Source organism: Hetaerina americana, unplaced genomic scaffold (assembly GCF_022747635.1).
Source record: "Hetaerina americana unplaced genomic scaffold, ioHetAmer1.1.p SCAF_12, whole genome shotgun sequence".
In the NCBI taxonomy this organism is placed as follows: domain Eukaryota; kingdom Metazoa; phylum Arthropoda; class Insecta; order Odonata; family Calopterygidae; genus Hetaerina; species Hetaerina americana.
This window is the reverse complement of record NW_027286292.1, coordinates 31779384-31804683: the sequence shown is the minus strand read 5'-3', so window position 1 is coordinate 31804683 and position 25300 is coordinate 31779384. Positions and strand designations below refer to the sequence as shown.

At 40.6% G+C, this 25300-nt stretch overlaps 1 protein-coding gene across 2 annotated transcripts in view; it reads right to left on the bottom strand.

The window, feature by feature from the left end:
- Positions 1-22966, bottom strand: part of LOC139685762 (uncharacterized) — a 63776-nt gene extending 40810 nt beyond the window's left edge. For both annotated transcript variants that reach the window (XR_011700225.1, XM_071582857.1), the window contains exon 1: positions 22763-22966. Coding sequence is in view for 1 of the 2 variants with exons in the window: in XM_071582857.1 (XP_071438958.1) it covers positions 22763-22916 (154 nt within the window). In the remaining variant the exon portion in view is untranslated. The remainder of the gene's footprint in view (positions 1-22762) is intronic.
- Between the last annotated feature and the right edge of the window lie 2334 nt (positions 22967-25300).

Here is a 25300-nt window from a genome sequence, read left to right as displayed (position 1 = left end):
CAGCCGTTGAATGAGCATTCGTACACGCAAATGCAACAACATCACGAAGCGATGTCATTTTGCATGCTCATGGTTTCCAGTACGGGAGAATTTTTAGAGCCCATTCTTTACCGCGGGAAAGATGCGATCCAGGTCTTTATAGAAAAACGCAAAGAAATAGCGGTTTTTGTTCGAGACAAATACCGAAATGTAGTACCGATGCAAGAATTGAGCGAGTTGATTGCATTCAACACATGCTCTATTTGCCATATATGCGGCCTCGAGTTGGGCGCGGACCGTGTGAGAGATCACGATCATCTCTCCGGCAAATTTCGAGGTGCTGCCCATTATGCGTGCAATATAAATTATCAGAAACCGAAATTCTTCCCAATTTTCTGTCATAACCTCTCAAATTATGACGCGCATCAAATCGTGCCGCATTTCGGCTCGGACGAATTCAAAATAAAATGCATACCGAACAATGAGGAAAAATATATTTCATTTTCGAAATATGTAGATTCGAGATTCTCATACCGATTTATTGACACCTTTCGATTTATGAGTGCATCACTTTCGAAATTGACCGATATTCTTCCAGCTGAAAAATTTAGGCAAACTGCACGCATCTTCCGAGAGAAACTACAATTCGTCACACGAAAAGGTGTTTTACCGTATGAATATGTAGATTCATGGGAAAAACTCGATGAAACATGCCTGCCACCGATTGAAAATTTTTATAGCACACTGACGGAAGATACAATTACCGAAGACGAATATGCATTTGCTCGAAAGGTGTGGGACGAATTCGATTGCGATACCCTGGGATCCAATTCCGATCTATACTTAAAAACCGATGTTCTTTTACTAGCCGATGTTTTCGAAAACTTCAGAGATTCTATGATATCGATCTATGGGCTGGACCCCGCATGGTATTTCACTATGCCGGGCCTTTCTTTTGATGCTAAGCTTAAGCAAACCGAAATCAAACTCGAATTGTTAACCGATTATGATATGATTCTTATGTTCGAAAAAGGTATTCGAGGAGGAATAAGTCAATGTATTAAACGGTATGCCACAGCTAATAAGGAATATATGAATCAGTTGGATCCCGAAGAGGAGTCGAAATATCTAGGATATATCGATGCAAATAATTTATACGGATATTGTCTATCGGAATTACTTCCGATCGGAGGTTTCAAATGGGTTGAAGTGGGGGAGGCGGGGGACGTTACGACAATCCCCGACGACTCTCCCAAATTCTATCTTTTGGAATTCGATCTGAAATATCCAACCGAACTTCACGATTCACACTCCGATTTACCATTTTTGTGTGAAGAGAAGGTCCCGCCGGGAAGTAAACACCCAAAATTGTTAACGACGCTTGACGATAAGGAGCATTATGTTGTTCACTACCGAGCATTGAAACAGGCGATAGCTGCCGGTTTACGAGTTACAAAAATACACAAAATAATCGAATTCGAGCAATCTCGATGGATGAAACCGTACATTGATTCCAATACGGAAAGGCGTAAATTAGCAAAGTCCGATTTCGAAAAGGAACTAATGAAATATGCAACAAACAGCGTATTCGGGAAAACATGCGAGAACGTACGAAAACGAAAAAAAATCGAACTCGTCCACAATGATAAGCGATTAGACAAATTGATTTTAAGTTCTGTTTCTCGATCGAACGATATTTGCAGAAAATCTCGTAGCCATTCACCTGAGAAAAACATCAATTAAAATGAACAAACCGCTTTATATTGTGCAAGCCGTTTTAGATATTTCGAATGTATTCATGTACGATTTCTTCTACGAGCACATGAAAAGAGAATATGTAAACTTGTGTTACATGGATACCGACAGCTTCATAATGGAAATGCCGATAAATTTTTACGAGGATATTAAACGGAACAGCCCTCTTTACGATACATCCAATTATCCTCCCGACCATCCTTGCTATTCGAAAGCTAACGAGAAAGTAATCGGTAAAATGAAGGACGAGTGTGCCGGAAAGATAATGACGCATTTCATCGGATTACGAAGCAAATTTTATTCATACCGTGTGCAGGGAGGATGTGTGAGTAAACGTGCAAAAGGCGTAAAAAAAGTAACGATCAGAAAAACTATCACATTCGAAGACCATGTTGCCTGCTTAAGTGAAAATGCTCCAGCATTCAGATCGATGTCTCTGATTAGATCAAAGAAGCATAAGCTGAGCACCGTAAAAATAAATAAAATTGCATTGAGTTCCAATGACGATAAACGATGTTTGCGAAGACGGAATTAATACATTAGCTTGGGGGCATTATAAAATAAAGCAAACCTGAGGCGAAGCATTTTCCGATACGTGAATTGTCGATTGTTAACATTGATTGCATTGAGTAGATTTTAATATATAAATACCGTTTGTGCAAGTCGTACTCAGTCACTATTTGGAAGTGGTAAATGAAACATCGGGATTCGCGAAGCATTTGAGCATCATCATGAGATTAATATTTTTGGTCTTGTTTCTCACTGAGCTGGGGTTGAGCATTTCCGGCATCATACCAGACAACAACCGTACGTATTGCATATCGAGTTATCTGCAACAATATGGCTACCTGAATGTTAGCGAGAATGGGCTTGTCAACGTAAAACCGGTGGAAATCACAGAATCACTAAGGTTTCAAGAATATTATAATATCAGCGATGGGAGTGGACGGATGGATGAAGAGACTGTGGATTTTATGAAAAAACCCCGGTGTGGCGTAGCGGATGATTTTGCATTCTCAATAACCCCGTACAAGTGGCGTAAGAATGTTATCAATTGGCATTACATCTTCGTAAATGAAAAATACATTGCATTGGCAAATAAAGTATTCGATTCATGGGCCGAGGTAACGAATATAACATTTGAGCAAAATTCTAGAACACCCGATATTATCATCAGAAATGCCAACCTCATTCATAAAAATGTTGGTCCGGGTTTCTGCGCCATAAATTTTGATGGAAATGGTGGTCAATTAGCCCACGCAGATTATCCGAGGGCTAACGGTGAGCTAGTAGAAATTCAGATTGACCAGGACGAGGATTGGTATTTAGGATTTGATAGGGCTGAACTAAAATACAGCCTTCTCGCAATACTTATCCACGAAATTGGTCATTCTTTGGGATTCGCGCACCCCAATTAAAAATATGCTATCATGTACGCAATATAGAACGCATCCCATTATAGAATAGCCTTACACGAAGATGACATTCAAGCGATACAGTACATTTATGGCAGACCTGTAGAAAAGAAAGGAAACGAAAAGGGAGATGGAGGCGAGGTGGAGGATGGGGATATGGAGCGAGAAGGAAATGACCCCCCTCCCATGTTGTGCGAATTAGAAAAAATTGATAAATATCTTATACTAAATCACTTGTTATACATATTTCACGGTCAGTATTTTTAGTTCATGGATATGGAAAATGTAGCCAATTTGGTTATATTTGGACCCCAACGGATTACCGACTGGCTTCCCTTTCTTCCGGATAAAAATATTACGGCCATTTATCAAAGACCGAGCGGGGAAATTGTAATTTTCATTAAGGAAATGGTTTATATGATTCAATACCCCAGTATGCAATTGGTAGAGGGTTACCCTATGGCTGCGTCATCCGTCGGATTGCCGCGTAATGCTGACATTCAAGCAGCCGTGAACACATATACAGGGATGACATTAATATTTCACAGTAAAGATTTTATCATTGATATGGATGAATGCCATTTTAGACCTAAAACTCAATATCGCTATCAAAAGAGATTTCCTCAAATACCATCAGACATCGATTGTGTTTAGATATACTAATGGAATCGTGTACTTTTTTCGCGGCGATGTCTATGAATATAGCGAGTTCAACAATACTCTAGTAAGAGCGGGTAAAAATAACCTAGGATTATTCGGAACACCATGCCCTAAGAATTATTCTCCAGTGTTAACAAACATCGCGAAGGAGTTGAAGATGCTCGCTACGCGCATGCATGACATGCTCGAAATATGAAGATAAAAGCGCAAACTGGAGAGAGGAGTGTTCATTTTTCTATTCGCATCTCGGGAAAACGTTGTTGATAATGATGACCAAGTGGAAGCATCCTTTTACGTGTGTGGTTGCCGGTCCTTCCAGCAGCGGGAAAACACAATTTGTCTTAAAGTTTATTAAAAATTAGCGTCAATGGTGGATGGAAAGATAGATAAGATCATTTGGTGCTGTAGCTACGGAAGTGCACCTAATGCAATCGAGACTTCCAAGGTTCAGTTCATATTCAGTCTTCCCGAAAGTTTTGCAAATCCAAAGAAGGTACCAACTCTGTACATCATAGATGATTTGATGCATGACTCCTTCAGTGACAACAGAGTAAGCGAACTTTTTACAAAAGATTCGCATCATTCAAATATCTCCGTAATTCTTATTAGCCAGAATGTTTTTTATCAGTCGCGTTTTTCACGTACCATATCACTAAACGCAAAATACATTGTATGTTTTAGAAATCTCCGTGATCGGTCACAATTTAGACATTTGGCCTGCCAGGTTCATCCGGAAAATCCCGCAGCGCTCAGGTATATAGGGAGGCGACTTCGAAGCCATTCACTTACTTGGTACTTGACTTTGCTCAAGAAAAGTGTGATTGCTTGAGGTTCAGAACGAACATATTTCCCGACGAAATCGGCGAAACTTTCAGCCCACCAAATTTACTTAACCACCTTCAAAATTAACCCATGATGAAGAGAATGAAATTAGCCAGATTAAAGCGGAATGTTAACATTTTAAAAAAGATAAAAAAAAAGGCCTCGGCTACGAAGAGAAGATCCATCATTAAGACAGCTGGTTCGGATGTCATTAAATCTTTGAGCGAATGTTGCAGAAACGTACTAAACGGCAATTGTAAGATTAGTCCGACGTTGAGAAAAAAATTGCTCAGATACAAAGAAGCAATCAGAGAGATAGGTTTCTATAGAGCACCTCTGAAAAGAAAACGCGTTTCACTTAGTCAACAAGGAGGATTTTTATCAGATCTTCTTGGTGCCATACTCCCACTAATCAGCGGCGGAATAGCTAGTTTAATAAAAAAAATAATGAGTTTCAAAAAGTTTGTTTTAATGGATCCTACCACCACCGTCACATATGAAAAGGGGCGGAATATTAAGAACGAAATGACAGAGTTGGATAAACAAATGCAAGGAATTCTTAAGCGGATTGATTTGAACGATTCGCAAAAATGGCATTATTACCGAAAAGTATTAGATTCACATTTTGACGCAGTAGCCGAAAGTAGCGAATATAATGTATTATCACACCCCGTTGAATATCAACTCAAGTCAACACGCCGCAAAGGAAGAAAAATTACTAAGCCGTCCGAGCCTGATCATTATTTCATTTTTGGAGAAAACAATGAAATAGCTCTGGACGAAAAACTTAGAGAGATTTTAAATCGAAAGGACCTCCCCGACCGGCAAAAATGGATTTTATATAGAAGAATATTGAATTCGTATATAGAAAACGTATAAAAAAAATAAGCAGTTCATTCCATCGTCAATATTTGATGATGATGGTCATTCCGACGAGGCGGTGCCAAGGAGTGACATAATAAATTCTGGAAAGGAATTATTGCAAGCAGACGCTAAGTTTGGGAAATGGGAGGAAAACCAAGAGAAAGGAATACAGAGGATAGAGGGTCTGCTGGACGACTTAGAGCAGCGAATGCGAGAAGGAGAAACTACGGGGAACGTGCCGATAAAAGTAGAGCAAGAGGAGAGAATGGTCAACGACGAGGAGAAGGAGAGAGTTTTACCAAGAGGAAGTCGAAAACGAACGAAAAGACTACCAAACACTCCACCGTCAAACGGCAAGAGGAAGGGAAAAGTCTCTCAAAAAGGAGGCAAGATTCGAGCTTGGACCTCTCATCCTTGAATAAAATTTACTACGACCCATCACATCCGGCCAGTTTTTCGACTAAGAACGCATTGTGGGAAGCTCTCGGAAGAAAATTTTCAAAGAATGACATTCAAAAATGGCAGGATTCGCAGGAAACATATTCGTTACACAAACCTATCAGAAAGAAGATTTCGCGAAATTATTACGAAGCGTCTTACATTGATGAAACTTAGCAGTGTGACCTCAACGACATGATAAGTTTGATGAAGTTTAATGAAGGCTATCGGTATCTCTTGACGATCATCGACTTATTTTCTAAATATGCTTGGGCTGTGCCTTTGAGGAGCAAGAAAGCTGAAGATGTCATCCAAGCTTTTCACGCTATTCTCAAGAAAAGACGGCCATTGAAGGTGCAAAGCGACAAGGGAACTGAATTTGCCAACGAAAAATTCAAGTCATATCTCAGGAGAAGAGGAATTAAATTCTATACTACCAACCAACCTGGAGTCAAAGCAGCTGTTGTGGAGAGATTCAACAGGACGTTGAAAGATAGAATGTACAAATATTTTACAAAGTACAACACATACAATTGCGTGAAAGTGCTCTCGAAACTGCTCCAAAGTTATAACAATCGAGTGCATTCTAGTATCGGAATTACACCTTCGAAGGTTAATGTTTCAAATGCTTTTCAGGTTGCACAGAAGCTAGCCCAATCAAGACGTTTGAGAAACAGAATGGGCAAGAAAGCAGCATTTGAAGTGGGTGATCACGTTCGAATCAGCAAAGAAAGGACACCATTCGCAAAAGGATACACCCCCAATTACTCCACTGAAGTTTTCAGAATTAAGGCTTTAGTACAAGGTTTGAAGTTACCGACCTACCAACTGGAAGATTTAAACGGGGAAGATATAAAAGGAACATTTTACGGAGAGGAGTTGGTTCGAGTACGGTTGAGTGATAACACCTAATTTCAGATCGATAACATACTCAAGCGTAGGGGTAAGGGAAAAACGTTGGAGTTTTTCGTTAAATGGTGAGGTTATGGTAACGATTTTAATAGTTGGGTGCCGGCGTCTGCCGTGAAAAGATTGCAAGATGTTGGATAATTTTCACATAACGCTTCTCAGCGATAGTTCTGGTAATTTTTTTCCTGATAATACCATCGCACACTTTCGTACGAGGCTCCCTCATCGGATTTTACTGGAAAATGGAGAGTGGACCGTGGGGTTGGTGGAAATTTTGATACCGGAGGCATATGAAACACCCGTGGAAGATGTATCGGTGAGAGTCCTCCCGAATCACGTGCTGAAATTGGATCAAAATTACGGCTCGCTGAAAGAATTGATTCATGCGATGCGAGATTCTGTTCCTGCAGATAGTCAAGCGGAATACAACGTCGAAATTGCTAAAACCATTGACGGTTTGACTTCTGATCCACCTATGACGATGACCATGGATGATATTACAGTTGGTAATAGCAAAGGTGATAAGGGTGCAAATGAGGAGGAGGAAGCTGATGTGAGAGTGAAGAAGAAAGTTACTTCGGATTGGCACGTCGAAATTGCTAAAACCGTTGGCGCTTTGACTGCTGGTCCTATGATCACGGATGATATTACAGTTGGTAATAGCAAAGGTGATAAGGGTGCAAATGAGGAGGAGGAAGCTGACGTGAGAGTGGAGAAGAAAGCTACTTCGGATTGGCGCGGTTATACAGATAGGCATAAGATAACAAAAGAACAATATAGCGCTAAAAGGGTGCTACACTGGTCTAATAAAAGATTCGCTCGTCATGCTGAAGATGTGAGCCATTCCGGGACCCTCTTCGTGTACACCGATTTGATAAAACGACAATATATTGGTGATAAGTTGGCGAGATGCATGAGAGTTATCAGTACAGGGAGCGGAAGACATCAAATATTTCAAAATCCACATTATTTACCCATCGAACGAAGGGAATTCGATAGCATTGAGATATTTCTCACAGATAAAATGGGTAAGCCATTTCCATTTATTGATGGTTTGGATCCGGCTGCGGCGATAATACACTTTAAATTGCAATGATATCATTAATTTTCATTAGTATGTATCAAGATGGCGAATGATACGAATCGCTATATAAGATATTACGTTTCGAGGAGTCAAAGAGGCGGAGATATCGGATCCGTTTATCGTGCGAGCCATTTCAAACAGAGAGGAAAGGGACTTGGGTCTTTTTTCAGCGGATTGTGGAGATACGTCAAACCATTTTTAATTCCGGGTTGAGAGCAGTCGGCGAGGAAGCGGTGAAGGCCGGAGTAGGGGCACTTTCCGACGTCGGCTCGAAGTCGGGGAGGGAAATATTACGAACGCGTTTAGGAGGCAGGAAGCAGCCTTAAGAGGAGAGCCGAAGCAAAGATGGAAAGAATGGTGGGTGCAGGCTTGCGTATTGCAAAGCACCCACGCATTGCTTCAGATAATGTGAGGATACCTGCCGACGCTGCCATCAACATGAATGACATATCCTCACCTCCCACGAGAAAAAGAAGAAACGTTAATAGGAAAACAAAGTTGAACCGTAAGAACAAGATACACCGCAAAAAAAAGAATGTCGTTACGAAGAAGAAAAAGGGGAAAGGGAAGCAGCGTGGTGGTGGTTGAAGGGACATTTTCTCATAAAACCGTGATTTAACGCAAAAGATAAACAGTCTTTCCAGAGCTTGAGTGTGGGCTACATCAAACGAAATGGAGCAAGTCATTCCTTCGTGTTTGGACCTGTTCAAACAGCTTCCTATGCAAACCAGTATTCTCGGCCACAGGACGGTAGCGTACAAACCAATTACCGCAATTGATACATATTCGGAATTGAAGTTTTCAATCAAAGGCAATGGAGATAGGTATCTCGATCTAAGCAGCATATGTCTCAATGTTAAATTAAGACTAGTTAAAACTGATGAAAAGTCTTACGCGAGTGTTGACCCAAATCAACCTGGGGTCGTTAACAAGATATTACATTCCATGTTTGAAAATTGAAACGTGTCCTTAAACGGGAAAAGGGTGACCACCTCGGAATACTATGGATACAGAAGTAACATTGAAAAGCTCCTGAACTATGGCGAAGACGCTGCTCGTACGCACATGATTTGCGATGGGTGGGCACTCGATGAAGGTGACGATTTGGACAAAATTGAATTACCAAACAGAGGTTTCGTAAAACGTAAACTTGGTTGAAGGATAGTGCCTTGCTAGAATTAGAAGGGAAACTCCACGCGGATGTGCTGCATCAAGACAGATTGTTGATAAATAATGTAGACGCTGATATAGATTTATCATTCGCCAAGCCTGATTTCTTTTTGATGGAAAAAGAGAGTGGAGATTCCATTTTGAAAATTGAAGAAGCTACACTATATGCCACGCATTACGATCTAGATCCTTCCCTTCTCGTGGCTCACGCCACTGTTTTATCCAGTGGAATGCCGATAACGTTAGCGAGTGTAAATTAAAAAATTTACTATCCCAGCAAATAGCAGCATGTTTAGCAATGATAACCTAATATTAGGAAGAATTCCAAACACGCTAGTGGCCGTTCTGTTAGATGGCAATTCATTTATCGGTAAAAGGAATCAAAATCCTTTCAACTTTCATCATTATAGCATGTATGCCTGCTCGGTCTATGTGGACGATCAAGAATATCCTTGCGGAGGGTACGAAACTGATTTTGATACCACTTCCAAAAAGTTTTGTACCGGAGCATACCGTCAGCTGTACCGAGCCCTGAGGCTTCATCATAGTGACGGCGGAAACCAAGTAACCAAGGAGATGTTCAAGAATGGGTATTTCATTATGGCGCGGAATCTCACTCGCGACGGTTCGGGGCACGAGACTCACATTTCCCCAACTCGTACGGGGAATTTACGCTTGCAAGCCAAATTCAAGAACCCCATGCAAAACGCCGTGACCGTCCTCGTTTATGCCGAGTATGATTCGGAGATTTTAATTAATAACAATAGGGAAGTAAGTTTACTTTTGTCATAAGGTTCACAACATGCAAACTCACGAGATTGACAGAGTTCTTACGCAAAATCCGCTAACACGAGACTCATTTCGCGGAGTTTTCGCCTCTGACATTTTACCGAAATATAATGTCAAACCTGGCGTGTATATAATTAATTTTGACCCATCAAGCAAACCGGGGATTCATTGGGTTGCAGTGCACGTCATCGATTCGCAACATGCGGAATATTTCGATTCGTATGCGATTCAACCTTTCGTTCCCGATATATTTATCTTTCTTTCAAGATTTTCGTCCTTACGAACGAATACTACACGTCTTCAGAATTTCAAGTCTGATTTGTGTGGGGAGTACTGCTGCTTGTACACACTATTCAAATCCACCAAACGCTCTCTTTCGCAGTTCATTAGGGTTTTCTCACACCCTCACATAAATGATTGCAAAGTTGCTATATTGTTTGCAAAGTTTTTCGGTAAAGTCAGATGTAAACGCAAGTGTCATCCAAAATCGCAAGTATGTTGCTCGTTAGCAGAAACTTCGGCTTGGCGGAAGGGACTGAGACATATGGCTGCACGAGCTAATAGAATAATCATTAACCCGTCTGCTGGCAAACGGAGAGCACCATGCCGCATTACGAGAAAAGGAATCGAAGGAATAAAAAGAAAAATAAAAGACATCCGGTAGTAGGCGATAAATTTCTAGACATATACGCGAAGGAAATTACTAAATTAATGAACGTTTGAATATATAAACGATACCATTTCCATAAACAAGGAAACGCGACATCCGACGGTACTCGATTAATTTCTAGACGAATTCGAGGAGGAAATTACTAGTATAATAACCAACTCGGATGATATTTACGATATCATTTCCATAGAAAATCAAATATGCCTTCAAAGAAAATTGAAAAACATTCGAAACGTTACACAAACAAATATCCCAGACGAACACGTAACCGGATTGGTTAGAGATAATGAAAAAAGACCGGATGCAAAGAAGATAAGAAGCCCGGATATAAGCATATAAAGAAATACGAAGCGCCAAACAAATTTTAAGTCAATCATCATGGAGTCGCCAGATCATCAGCAGCACCCGGAGCAACAACAGTCTCCTCATGAGCAGTATCCACATCCACAGCAGTGCGAACAACTCATGCCGTCACCGGATCATCAATAACAGCAAACGGAGCATCAGCTACAGCCTCCTGCCGAGGAGCAACAAAGTGCTTCTGACCATTGCATCAAGCGAAAGATCAAGACAGGAGGAGGAGAAGGGAAGGAAAATATACAGCCCAAGAGGGCGGTGAAGAAAAGTAAAACAATCGAACATTGCGGTATCGCTGCGTTCGAAATTTTGGAGAGGGAAATAGAGGAAGCGATCCTTGAGGCATTACACGCAGATAAGCCCGACACGGTACCTGCTCCACCGCCACCACCTCCTCCACCTCAACCATCATCCACGACCTCTTGTATTGATGAGAAACATCTATCTACCATTAAACATTTATACTATTGTGGTGCCATCCTAAGTGCAAACAAGAAAATTCACATTGCGTGGCAGCTGAGGCAGAGTGACGGTGGGCGGGCTTACGTGAGATTGTTAAATATACCAGACGACTGTGACGAGTTGAGCGGGCTGGACTTATTCGATTGTGACCTTTGCGCCCTACGCAACTGTGAAAAGATCATCACTGGCTTCTTAAGCAGATCGAAGGGAAAGCCAAAAACAATCCGCCCACTTACGAATTTCTCCGTCGAGTTTGGTACGCATAACGGTGGTAAAGTTGTAGCGTTTGTTCGTAAGTCAGGAGCTGCTCTCTTCGATCAACGGTGGGGTAAAACTGTTTTGCTAAACTTATCGGAATGGCTAGAGTTTTCAATAATTCTAAATGTACTCATAGATGCTATCCTAGTTGCCAATCATTGGAGCCCGAAGCTGGACCGATTCTTCACACCTATTCGGGATGCCGTAAGCACGGTGGGAGGGCAACACATGAGAATAACCTTTGGCATGAGGTCGACCACCAGTCTAAACGTGCCCTTCCCGTTCGACCCAGGTCGAGCACAAGGATGAGCAAAGTCATTGTGGACTTCCAGGCAGGAGTTAATGGAAAGGTTTTCGTGATCAGAGAATTGGCTATGGAGGATCTGGAATCTGAGTGGCGGAGGTCATGGCTTTTCCAGTTTCCACCTGACATCCCAATTCCCACGATGGAAACGAACCAGTGGCTCACTAGAAATTGGCACGGGTTGGATTATGATTCGGGCGATGTACCTTACGACGAATTGAACGCTATTCTGAAAAAGGAAACCGAGCCATTTCAATATGTTTTTGCAAAAGGGTTGGAAATATGTAAAATTTTGTCGGAAATCATTGAACGCCCAGTAATAGAACTGGCAAAATATTTCAATGTCCCGAAATTGAGCTTGCTACCACCCACTTCAACAAAATGCGATTTTCACAAAACGGAGAAATTAGTATGTGCGGTGAAAAATTGTTCAAAATTAAAAGCTTGGATACATAATAATGTGCATCATGATAAATTTAATTCATTATTAAAATTTATTTAATTATTCTGCTTTGAATTCCAATTGTAATGTTATAGTGTTTGTTCTAATTGATCATATTCCTATTGTAATGTTATAGTGTTTGTTCTAATTGATCATATTCCTATTGTAATGTGTATTTTTTATTATTTATATAGAATAAAGTGGTTGTAAAAAATTTGTTCTTTTTTCCTTATTCATTTTCCTTCACCTTCATTGTATAATTATTTCTCTAATAATAATACTACTATAATAGTAATGATAAAATTTTAGCATTCTTAAAAGTATGCATCTCAGAAGAGTTTCAGGCAACTGCGGTTAACAAGCTTCCTGTCTCCCTTAGCCCTGTTATCTTCTTTCCGGTTTCCTTTTTCCCCCCTCTCCCCGCGTCGCGTGATACTCATCTCAAATGAACACTTGAGCATTGAGCTCATAATTATTCCAGCCATGGATGCGAGCAGTCATATGGAGAGAGTCAACGACTCCATCAGAGCATGCATTGCCGCGAAGGGCGAAATTAATATACTCTCCGACGAACACATCGCACACCTGCCTCTCGCTTTTCTAGAAATGTACCGGCACAGCCAGGTTCATGTCTTGTTGTCAAGGCTACGAAGAGGAGGCTATGGTACCGAGTTCGATTTGTGTTACGAGCATTACAATAAAGGGCGGACACATATCGACGGACCACCACCATTGAAAAAGCACTGCCATGGATGCGAGAATAATATATAAGTATACCGTCCTTTTTAAGTCACAATTACAAATCCACAAGGCAAAGGAGGAGGTAGCACGAGAAATATAAATAATATTAATATAATAATATTTATATAAATAAACCGACCTTTAATTACAAATCCACAAGGCAAAGGAGGAGGTGGTACGAGAAATATAAATAATATTAATATAATAATATTTATATAATTAAACCGACCTTTTCAGGTCGAAATTATAATTCCAAACAAGTCCGAACACGCCGCCCGCGGTTAGGGGGAGGGGGGCCGGGGCTTCCGTTGTAAAATTATTTCCCTTTCAGTAACAATAATATAATAGCAATGATAAAATTTTAGCATTCTTAAAAGCATGCATCTCAGAAGAGTTTCAGGCAACTGCGGTTACACCGCCCGCGGTTAGGGGGAGGGGGGCCGGGGCCCGGCTCGAGCCCAACGCCGCCACCGCCACCACCGCAAACGACTTCCTCCCCCTCACAACTCGCCCCCGGAAACCACATAGGAATTCCAGCGCTGCTTTTTCGCTTTTGTTTTCAAACTCAATATAGGCGGCAGCACCGGCGCGATTTCCAAGATGGCCGCCGCGCGCACTTCCGGTTTGAGTGATCTCGGACAGCCCTTTTACTATCTACTTATTTATCTCCTAACGTCGCCCCGTACCTCGTGCTACGCAAAACGTATTTAAAAAAATCAGAGCCGGATGTTTCAAAACCGACACCAATGTAGCTCGGGTTCGAACCGTTGGACCCTCGATTGATTGTCAAGACGGTTGCCAATGAACTGAACTTGTCATCTACTGTTGTGCTTCAACCACACACGTTACTGAAGATTTAGACGAGAAAATACATCTACGCTACCTGGAAACTCTATCACGACAACGCGCTACGAGTCCGCGAGTTCCTGGCCACTACTAGGTGCCAACGCTGCTCACCCACCATAAGTCCTGACGACACCCCAGCAGACTTCTAATTGTACCCTCGGACTAAGGAAACCCCGAAATGAACCCGTTTTTCATCCATAGAGGAGAACCAATCAGCCATGACGAAGACCTTGCAAGAGGTCCCCGATGACACCTTCCAGGGTGCGTACCGGTAAAGGCAGAGCCGCTGGAATAAATTTGTAGAGGCCCGAGGAGAGTTCTTTGACGATTTTCAGTGCTTGTACAAATCTGTTCAATAAATCACTTAAAAAATAATTGCATTACTATTGGAACCCATCCCGTAGGGTTCACGGGAATAGTAAGTAATATTAATGAGGGGATGAGACCGAGAGCTGAGGTCATTTGCACCATTGCGAATCAGTAGTTAACTTGCAACATACAAAATTTCTGGGCAAACAGGAAGGGTGGAAAGAAAACCGGAATTGGCATTATCCTACTCTATATGAAAGGCTCCACGGAGCCACATAGTTGAAAGTCTCATCCGAAGGACAACATATTCTACTTGAAGTACTCTCCACATAGCACCGCAAGTAAGGATTGGGATAACACTGAAAAAATCCTGCCTATCTATGGCAAAAACAATGTCAAAATATACGTTTCCACAAATCAGTCCCGCATAAGGGCAAAACAAATTGTAGGCGGCCTAAACCTGCTAGATACGATCCATCTAGATACCAGCTAGTATTATCTATATATGCACACATATCGCCTATGTGTAGGGTGTACTCCCGGGTTTTTAAACCCCGAACATGCTTGATAGGAAAAAAACTTGCTTTTGCCTCGTCTATCAGGGAGGCGAATGAATACCGCCCTGCTAACCATAAATCCTTGTAAGATATCTGGGAGGCTGAAGATACCGTAAAGCACCCATATGCTGTCGGAACTCCAGGCGTGCTCTTTACACCGCTTCTTTGGAAGAACGACATCCTCCGCCAAGGATTATTTCCATTGCACAGAAATCATCAGACGCAACACAGTCAATAAAGATGATACACTCGCGCGTTTACGACTTGTATTTGAAGGCCAGCGAAAAGACTTCCTGATCTTATCGAGTTTTTTTTCCTCAGAACATTTTACTTTCTTTGGAACGTGAAATACGGGCAATCCCAGCAGATCGATGGAGTGATTATGGAAAAACCCTCGTCGCCATTATTTGCCAACTAGAAGGTCAGATATGAAAAACGATGCCTTTTTAGTGCGGCCGCACGGACTATAAAATTTGAGACGGTCTTGCAACATCTTAATCAACAACACCCATCGATGAAGTTCACCATGGAGACTAAACAATACGATAGACTAATATTCCTGGACGTACTGGCAAAAAGAATACGAGAGCGTCGGAAATGGCAAATCAGAGAGCTACGAACAACACTAGCCGAAATACGAGTGACGGCTGTAACCACCCTTGCTCCCAAAAAGCTTCAATCATCAATGCTTAGATCTGAAATGCTCACTACATTTCGAGCAGATTCGCTACTCACAGAAAAGCGACATCTAATCTTAAAATTTTAAAAGAAAGACTCCTCGAAACAAATTTCCCTAATGGGAACTGCGCAGGAAGAGGAAGTACGCTACAAGGACGCTCTGGACCGGATAAGTAGTTAAATCCACAGGGAAAAGAAAGAAACGCCGGACGCATACACCACTATTCCGTAGGTCTCGTGAACAACAGAAAAGGTAAGCGGAGTAGTTCAAAAGCACTGACGACGAAACCTCGACGGCATGGATAGTCGGAGATATAATTCTCAAGATCCCACACCAGACGGTTCTCATGCGTTAAGGAATACAACAAACCTAGTGTTACTGTGGAAAGCTAAACGTCAAATGAGAGGAAAAAAATCGAATGTAAGAGGAAGGGTCATGTCAGAGCAATTGAAAAGAAACGATTCCGTCTCTTTACCACACCCGAGGAAGCATGATCGGAAACTGGGCAACAAATGAATTTCGAAGTGTCCACAATTGCTAAGGGTAATCGCTACTTTCCCAGAATAATCATGTAACCGGTAGAAATAACGGAGATCCACGATAATTTCAAAGGGGAACACAGGCATCCCCCTCCTCAAAATGAATGAGGCTCTTTCAAGCAACGACAAATTAAGAGTCCCGATGGACTACGCATGGGCAGCCGCGACACCTTAAGCGACGAAACTACAGCCAATTTCCTTTGACTTGAAGATGCCTTCAAAGCCAGCGGCCAAACTGTTTTCAAGATTTTTAACTTACGCCGAAAACCCCAAATGAAACACCTACTTACTAAAATTTAGTAAACCTGGTATTACTTAATTCTGCATATACCTCATAAATTAAATAACCACTATCCTGGTCTACTATAGAATAGGAGTTATCTGAGTACCCATTTTCTTCGACTGTTGTCGCTCGCTATTAAAATAAATATGTGTTAGGTGATTAGCATGACATTGACACACTTCGGCCACTGAAGTGTGGCTCCCTCAGGGAAAAAAGTGAAGGAACATCCATTTTCGTACTTGCGGGTCTACTTTCCTCAGACAGACATGTAAAGCTGTGATCATTTTGGCACAAAGCTCACTATTTTTACAATTATACAACCAAGCCTTTAGCCTGCTTTCGCCTTTTTATGACTAAAATAATTACCGGGACCCGCCACTGGGAGGCAGTCGCATTTCGAGTTTCATCTTTGCCCATCATAACCTCCCTCCGTTATGGATATCTTTAGCCTATTCATTTATTGGTTTATATTCTTGATTGATCATGAATTTTGGCATTTTCTTCCTTGACTCTCACGGGGATAATGCCCCTTCTACGGCCAATGTGTGGCAAGGGCAGAGATGTGGCAGGCCTCCTAGTGCAATTCCAGGCTCTAAGATGTCCTTTAGTTCACCTTTCGAAATTATTTAAAGGCCTCTTTTTCCGAGACGCAGAAACGTAAAATTCCATTGGCTGTTGTTAGTCATCTTGAATGGGCGAGTTTCCCCACAACTGTCTCTGCAAGGCTAGAACAGACAAGAACTTCGCCGCATGAGATGATTTGCCGCATGAGATGATTTAAATGGGTGATTTAAATGTCGACAAAATACTCTCGGCCAGCATTCACATCTTCTCTGTTGACGTTTGCTTAGTACACTTTTACTAATTTCACGACTGGGTAATTCTCGCACTTTTACCTGCATTTCTCACTGGGTTCAAGGTATTCTCAGGGGACACAAACGATCGTGAATATTTTGAAATAAGTGAGGGAGAGGACGCTCTTTTTTCGTGAAGCATGCATAAAAATCCAGTGCTAGGGCCGCTATCAGTCTTCTTCAAGACGATCAAAGATTCTGCCCTAAATTTCTAATTGTATTTATTAGGTACTCAGCCGGTTAAGATTTTGGATGAACTCAAACTGTAATGTACATCATCCCATGACTAATCATTTTACACACTCCTACATTTCTTTGCCTAGCAAGACAAAGTATGACACCCCATACCACAAGAAACTGTTTTTTCAATTCCGCATACCACACTCGTCTGTTTACATGTTCAACATGCTAATCTTTTGATGAAATCCTTCATCAAAAGATTAGCATGTTGAACATGTAAATCTTCCCTGAAGACGATGGCAGAGTCAGCTATCGAAACGTCGGTGCACTGCAACCTGACCCGGTGGAAACCCGAGAGAACTTCTCGAATGCTAATCTTTTTCTTATCCCTACCCTGCATACCTTACGTCCTTCCGTCTATCACAGTCTTCAGCATTCCATTTCCAATCAAAACTTTCCTTCTACGAGTATATGTTCCCTGCTTTCCTTGGATTTCTACCAAAAATACTCTCCTCCCCCATCATTCTTATTACTTCTTCGTTTGATTTCCAATCCGTCCATTTTACCTTCCCCATCCTTCTCCACACCCACGTCTTAAAAGCCTCCAAACTACGCTTATCGTCTTGCTTCAGCGACGAAATTTCCGAGCCGATCATGCTCCAAACCAAAATGTTCACTATCTAGCGTTACCTAAATACTCACTTAACGTCCCTGTCATCAAGTCCCACCTCCTAGATAAAGCTTCTTTGACAAACGGAATGCTTCATTTTATATCTTTAATACTCTAACCATCTTAGTCCAAAACTTTTCCAAGATAGGTGACATAAATTGATCCACCCACTCTTCTTTTTTCCTCTTAAAGACTGATTTAGCTTTCTTCTTTCTCGAAGACCTAATAACATTTGCCCAACGCATATCTTCGTCTTATGCCCCTACTTCTGTGACCATTTTGGTCCGGAACACTTCCTAGATAAATAAATTGTTCCACCTGCTCAAGTTTATCAGCTCCCATTTTCATATTTAACTTAGCCTTTCTCCTTTTGGAAAATCGCATAACCTTTGTTTTCTTACTGTTAATTCTAATCCCGTGTCTGTCACGATGGTTTTCTAATACTCTCAGCAATCGTAGTGATTCCTTGGTACCAGGCTAACTAATGCTTGACCACCTGCAAGCCTAACTGATTTTGTGAATTTCCTACAGACTTTCATTCCTATCCATGTCATTTTTACCATTTCATCTACCTACAAGTTGAAAAGCACGAATAAAAATTACTTACTCCTCTTCCTAATTCAACCCATCCAGACTCCCTGTCTGCACACACACCTGGCACATGTACATGTTATAAATAAATCTCTTATCCCTCCTATTTTCAACATTAAATTCATTAATTCTAACCAATTTCCACTGTCAAACACAAGTTAGAAATCTACCGAAGGAATACATCCACATTTTACACAATGTCCCCACCTATTATTGATATATTTACTCCTAAGGCAACACGCGCACCTATCTCCATCCGGAATCTAAATAGATCGTCCTCAAGTGATGACATTGAATGCAGAGATCATTCTCATAATACACTCCTTTGTCGCTGATGGGAAACTGGCTTGTCGCTACACTCTCAACACCCCAGCTGTTATTCTGGTTCCAAAACTCCTCGCAAAAGGTCAATATTTTTGTTTTGTTCCAAGTTTGAACACTTTCCGTCTCGTCTCACACATTATTGGGGCCGCATAATTCCATCATAAATAGGCAGCTATCGGGTCTTGATTTCCTTAATGCCACTTTAATTACCAAAAACTGGGCAGACTTCCGTCACCCTTGCTCTTATTTCGTACATTCGGAGGCATGCTTCACTTCAAACTGTCGTAAAAATTATTATTCACTCTGATACTCACGCTTACATTCAACGCTATTAAAAGTGACAATTCTGCATGCTGGCACATAACTGTACCGCAGAGAAGGGAAGAAGATATATGGAACTGACGGTACGGCGGGGAAGAGAGATCCCCCCGTGGCAATCTACGGAAAACAAAATTCCTCCACCATTTGCAATGATTTCGAGAGATCTGAAGCCCAAGTTTAGAAAACTTCTTCAGTGTAGTGCCATGGCGATACGACCAAGAGAAATCTCATTGATTATGACTCCACTCCGTCATCAGCTTAAGGGAGGAGTTGGTGGAGTGGTGGTGGTCACCCATGTCCCCATACCTTGGGCACAAGGTATGTTCAAAAATTACCCGAACCTTCTTATTACAACAAAAATACTTCACTAACAAAACTGGTCTGGTTCCCCTTAAAAGTAGTCTTCTCCACAACGAGAGAACTTATCTCAACGGTGTTACCACTTTTTGAAACAGACCTGGAACGCTTTTACCGGAATGCTCATAAGCTCCTTCATCAAATTTTTCTCTATCTCTGGAATGGTGGCAAATCCTTTACGTTTGAGCGGTTTTTTTTGTTTGGGGAACAGGTAAAAGTCACATGGTGCCAGGTGTGTTGAGTAGGTTGGGTGTTAAAGCACAGCGGTCTTGTTTTTGGCTAATAACTCAAAGAGTTCTGAGAGACGAATGAGCTTGCGTGTTGCCGTGGTGAAAAAACCTCTTGCCGCTCCCCCAAAGTTCGGATCGTCTGCGCCTAATTTTCTCTCTTAGACGTTTCATAAGCCCCAGGTAGTGTGGTAACCCAAGCATTATTCCATGCCGACTGTTTGGCCTTTAGGTAGGTATTCGTGATGCACAACCCCCTTTGCAACGGAAAAAAGTCAACATCACCTTGACATTCGAGTGAACTTGTTAAGCTTTTTGGGGCAGGGCATGTTTCACCCATCGTGAGGATTGCATTTTTTTTTAATATTATACCCCTAAGCCCATGACTCTATGATCCTGGGCAAGAAGTTTTCACCTTCTTCGGCTCGATCAAACATTAGTTGACAAGACTTGAACTCAACGTTTCTGGTCTCCTGTCATCAGGTGAGGCACGAATTTGGCGGCGACTCGATGCAGCCTCAATTTTTCAGCGAGGATTTTAGAGCACGAACCAATCGGGATGCCTAACGCTTCGGCAAGTTCCCTGACAGTCAAACGTCGATTCGCACGAATGAGATTGTTCACTTTCTCGACGTGGGGGTCATTAGTCGACGTTGATTGTCTTCCAGAACACTCGTCGTCTTCCAATGATTGCCCCCCCTTTATGAACCGGGTAAGCCTCTCATAACACGCGGTACGTTTCACAGCATCCTAACCATTCACCTTGGTAACTCAAAGGTTTCCGTGAAGGATTTGCAGATCGGGTTCGGGTCGGGCTCTACCTTTTGAATATACCTCGGTTTTCATCTCTTACAAGGTGCAAATATAGAATAAATAATGAAATTTTCACCGATTGTATCACAACTTTTCATGCTTACATTAGGCATATATATCCGTAACCATGAAATTAACCAACTGGAAATTCTGTCACGTAGACCCTTTTTGGGAGCCGCTGAGTATTCACTCTCGTGGCTGAATTTTTTATGCGCATTTATGATCACCTCACGCAACATTTTTCACAAGTGAGTGAAAACATTGGAAAAACAGTGCTGTCGATCATCCATACTGTACAATTACATATGCTTCCCTGACTGATAGCATACACTAAATCTTTGATTAGTCTCGGCCTCAACTTAGGAAGGAAATTGGTTTATTTCCACATTAATACATTCACCACAAACCCATATATTTCAAATTTACACAGTAAAACATTTAATTTTAATGCACACACAATGACCAATAAGAACACATTGGAGCTCGGTTTACGACACATGGATACGATTTTTATAGTAGAAGTACCTACTTCATCCACATTATTTGCGCTCTCGCTTATTTGCAAAAATTCGCGATAACCCTCTCACGCCGCTTGCTCGGAACTTAAAACTACAATCATTGTTTACAAGAAAGGGAAATTCTATAATCAAACTAACATAATAGGCACAACACTAAAATAAGTAGGTCTTGTAACTGGCAAGACAGGGACTCGGTGCTCTAAAACTAAGTATTTAATAAATCTAAAAACCCTTTTGCTGAAGCATGAGAGACTATTTATTATCAAAATACTCCTTAAATACGTGAATTAATTTATACCGATCTATTAAGGGATTGAACTGAGAAAGCGTTTCAGAGAACATGGACACGTGTCGCAATTCGCAAATTCTGGAGAGAAAACAATACGGGCTTTCTGAGCTGACGTAATTGAATCTTCCATATAAGTCTCCTGGAAGTAACTTCGAGAGTTAAGGGCATTGATTCATATTTCCCACGAGATTAATCAGTGCTTCTGTGAAAGTTCCCTGGAGTAGCAACTAACAGATATGGATCCTAGATACCCCAGTCCCCGACGATACATAGGCACGGTTAATCATGAATTAATGATGAACAGCTCACACATCTGAAAATGTCTACACATCCTTCTGCAGCATTAGGCCTTAACGTTTTAATGTCTTCCTTGACCTGAAATATACCAGAGAAGGAAAACGGGAAGTTATGATTTAGGCCGGATGAAGGATACATACGGTAAAAATGCCTAAGTTAAGTACCAACGAATTAATGTGGCACAAGAAAATGTTAATAACACGTAGTGCTCACTGTTACGGACACCTATTTTGGCGAAGAAAGGAAATGAACGAATACGGGGAAAACTTTCAGAAAATTGAAGAAACAAAAAGTATTATTCCTATGTTGAAGGAAGACTTCCAAATCAGTGGGTTTAATCAACATAAACAGGAAGGTCCACTAGGAGACTGGACAGGCAACTGAGGAGTGGCAATTTTACGTCATTCGGGTTGCCGACTTCTATTTTCTATTAAATACTACAAAACAACAAATAAACCCGAGCTATTTCTCAGTGACGAACTCTGACAACTGCAAGTAACCTGATTTTTCTCCTCTAGTAGGTTACAGAAGCAAAATCCAGAGGCATAATGTTTACTCACCGGAAAAATACCACTAAAAAATTAAATGTAAACGGGCCAGAACCTCAAGTCGAATTATAAGAGAAAGCACCGACGTATATTTAGTGCTATGATACTTGTAAACAAATGATCTATGACACTGCGAGGATGAACCTGACCAACATTCCAGTATTTACGTATAACGGCCAATATTCCGGAACTTCATCAAAACACTTCCGAGATATTATATAAATGTAATAGATTAAATAACAAAAACCAAATGCAATTGTTCTGAAAACGCCAAAGTAAGCAATGAACATGAATAAATGATATGGAAAATCCCGTTGCCCCACTTTCAAGTCGTAGATATTATTAAGGCTGTGGTTGGCAATCGAATGAACGTGATAATTTCCCAATGCTTTAAGAATAACAAAAACTATCTTTCAAACAAAAAGAGAAAAGGGTACATACTTATATGCATTGTCATGATATGTGCCGTTAAAATATGGCAGCTTTCACTTAACGACGTCTTCCACGGTGAACAACAAGTCGGCATGTAGCTAGAATCAGCAGAGCACCAAACGTTTTCTACAAGTGTTACGACCCGAAGTCGTGACGCCTGCATACAACCAGAGCATCCTAAATAAATCTTCCCCCAACCTCCACGAACAGGGGTCGGCCTTTAGATTACGACAAACGAACAGCGATATTTAAGTGCAGTAATGCCAACATGGAGATATTCAGATTTATACATATCTACATCGTTTCATGCACTTTTCTTTACGATTTCGTAATGACTGCCATCTAGCGCCATTCCAATATACTTATTGAACGTTACTGAATGCCATTTCGTCTTGGCATCAGCAGACAGTTCTTCAAAATCCCGAAATTATATAGGTATATAATTTTCACATTTTACAAGAATGATATTTAACTTTTAATATTCTCTCTAAACAACTTACAAACTATATCACACGCATTGGCAGCGTCACTTGCTTTTGTTGGTCGTTCTTAGATTATTTAGGGCAATTGTCTCATATCGGAAGCAGGGAAACCGTAGCTGAAAGATTTATTTTGTAATACAGTTCATGATAGAGTTCATGAACCATTGACTATTCCATTGAAACTTATAAAATCATGTCTAAATGCATTGATGTCATGTCTCTCAAAAAGAATGAAAAACAAATTCTATTTAAATTTTTGGAAAGTTCATGCCATCGGCTGTATCATACCGGGAAGCCGGAACACCACAAATTTTACCAGCACCTAACCTGAATGAATAAAATTTAAATTTGATAAATTTTAATCATTTTGGTGTAAAATTTCGCTGCATACTCTTATTCCTTCACAAGAGCTCAATTAATGAAATAAGCAAGGTAATATTGGAGTAAATGCTTTCATTATTAAATCCCTATTTTTGGGTTAAAATATTGAAATACTAATAGCCACTAACAAAGATCCTCTGTGATACATCAATCTAGCATGGCAGAAGTTTTAACCGCTTCTATTCTTGTGTGTACCCTCTGGATCCCCGAGTATAAGGATTGATTCATGTTCAGTAGTTTCATCACTTTGTCTGTTGTCCAAATATTAGTCCTTATTGATTAATTACATTCAATGCCATTGTACATATTTCAAAGACATTTTGAGAAGCATTCTACATGAGACCTTTGATAGAAAATGAACCACTTAAGTCAGCCTTGACATAGCCTCAGTCATGATACTGCATTTAAGTGTTTGAAAAATATTTTTTGCAATGATATTTGGAGATTTTGACAGGTAGGGTTTTTAAATGATAGATTAAGAGGAAGATGAAGACTGATCTGGAAGGATTGCGTAAGAAATTATAGGAGAGCGGGGCAGAAACGGCTGTAGACAGTAAGAAATGAAAGATGATAATTGAATGTACTAACCCCAAGAAAAATATGTTTAAATCCAGGAGTAAGTTTGTATTGTATGAAGTTTGTGAACTGTGTTGCTACAATAAACTAGGTTGTCGTGCCACATTGAATTGTAGCCTCTTTTATCATTATCACCTTCAAAAATGATTGTAGAGGGTACTTTGAAATATGAATTTACTTTATCTTGCTTCAGCGGATAAGTTAAAACAGTAATTTAGATGTACATTCAAATGCTGGCATCACCAACTAAGATTGTATCAGGGGACCAAGTAAGGAAGAAAAGAATAAATTATGTACTTTAGTTACCTGAATTGTAGACTTGTATCATTTGCACCAAAGGCACTGAATCCCACTGCTAAATGAGAAATCTCCCAATAGCTCTCAGTAAAAATAGGATACATAGTATTTGGAATAAGTGAGCCATGAATGATTTTCGATTAGATACACCAGAGGCCGACAGATAGGTGGTTCTCAGTTGTTTGATCTTTAAAGAGATAACGGATGAGAGTCAAATCACGAAGTAGATATATAACAGAAGAGGAAATGGTTTGAGAGGAGAATGTAGACAAAAAGTCATGAATGAAAAAGGCCAAAGACAATGGATATCATAAGGGTAGGAACAGATGAACATTTGTGGAACAGCAAATTAATGTGACAAGAATGTGGTATACTAGACTAGGGCAGTATGCAAGATATTCATTAAGGGAGTTAGTCTCCTGAAATAAAATAGCATTTGTTTTACTTTTCTACCCTGAAAGGCAAAAGTAGGAGGAACAAGAGTAATTTCTCTAAAATGATTTATAAGAGTTTTGTCATCAGAATCATTTCCAAAACTAAATACAAATTGTTATAAAATTACTTCATCAAGACATGAGATAACATTTTATTTATTACTCATCAAGATGCTGCAAAAATAGTTTATTTTTGCTCAAGCTTCCATAGATAAAAAACATTTTGAAATTTGGATAATAACCTCTTTGTGCATGTGATCCTTTTCCAAATTCTCTTTCCCTATATATTACCCTCAAAGAATGTCTGAAAACTTTTTTCCGGTTAAATGAGTGGTTGAAATGTTATCTAAGTCTAACAGTTGCACCATGGCTAAGTG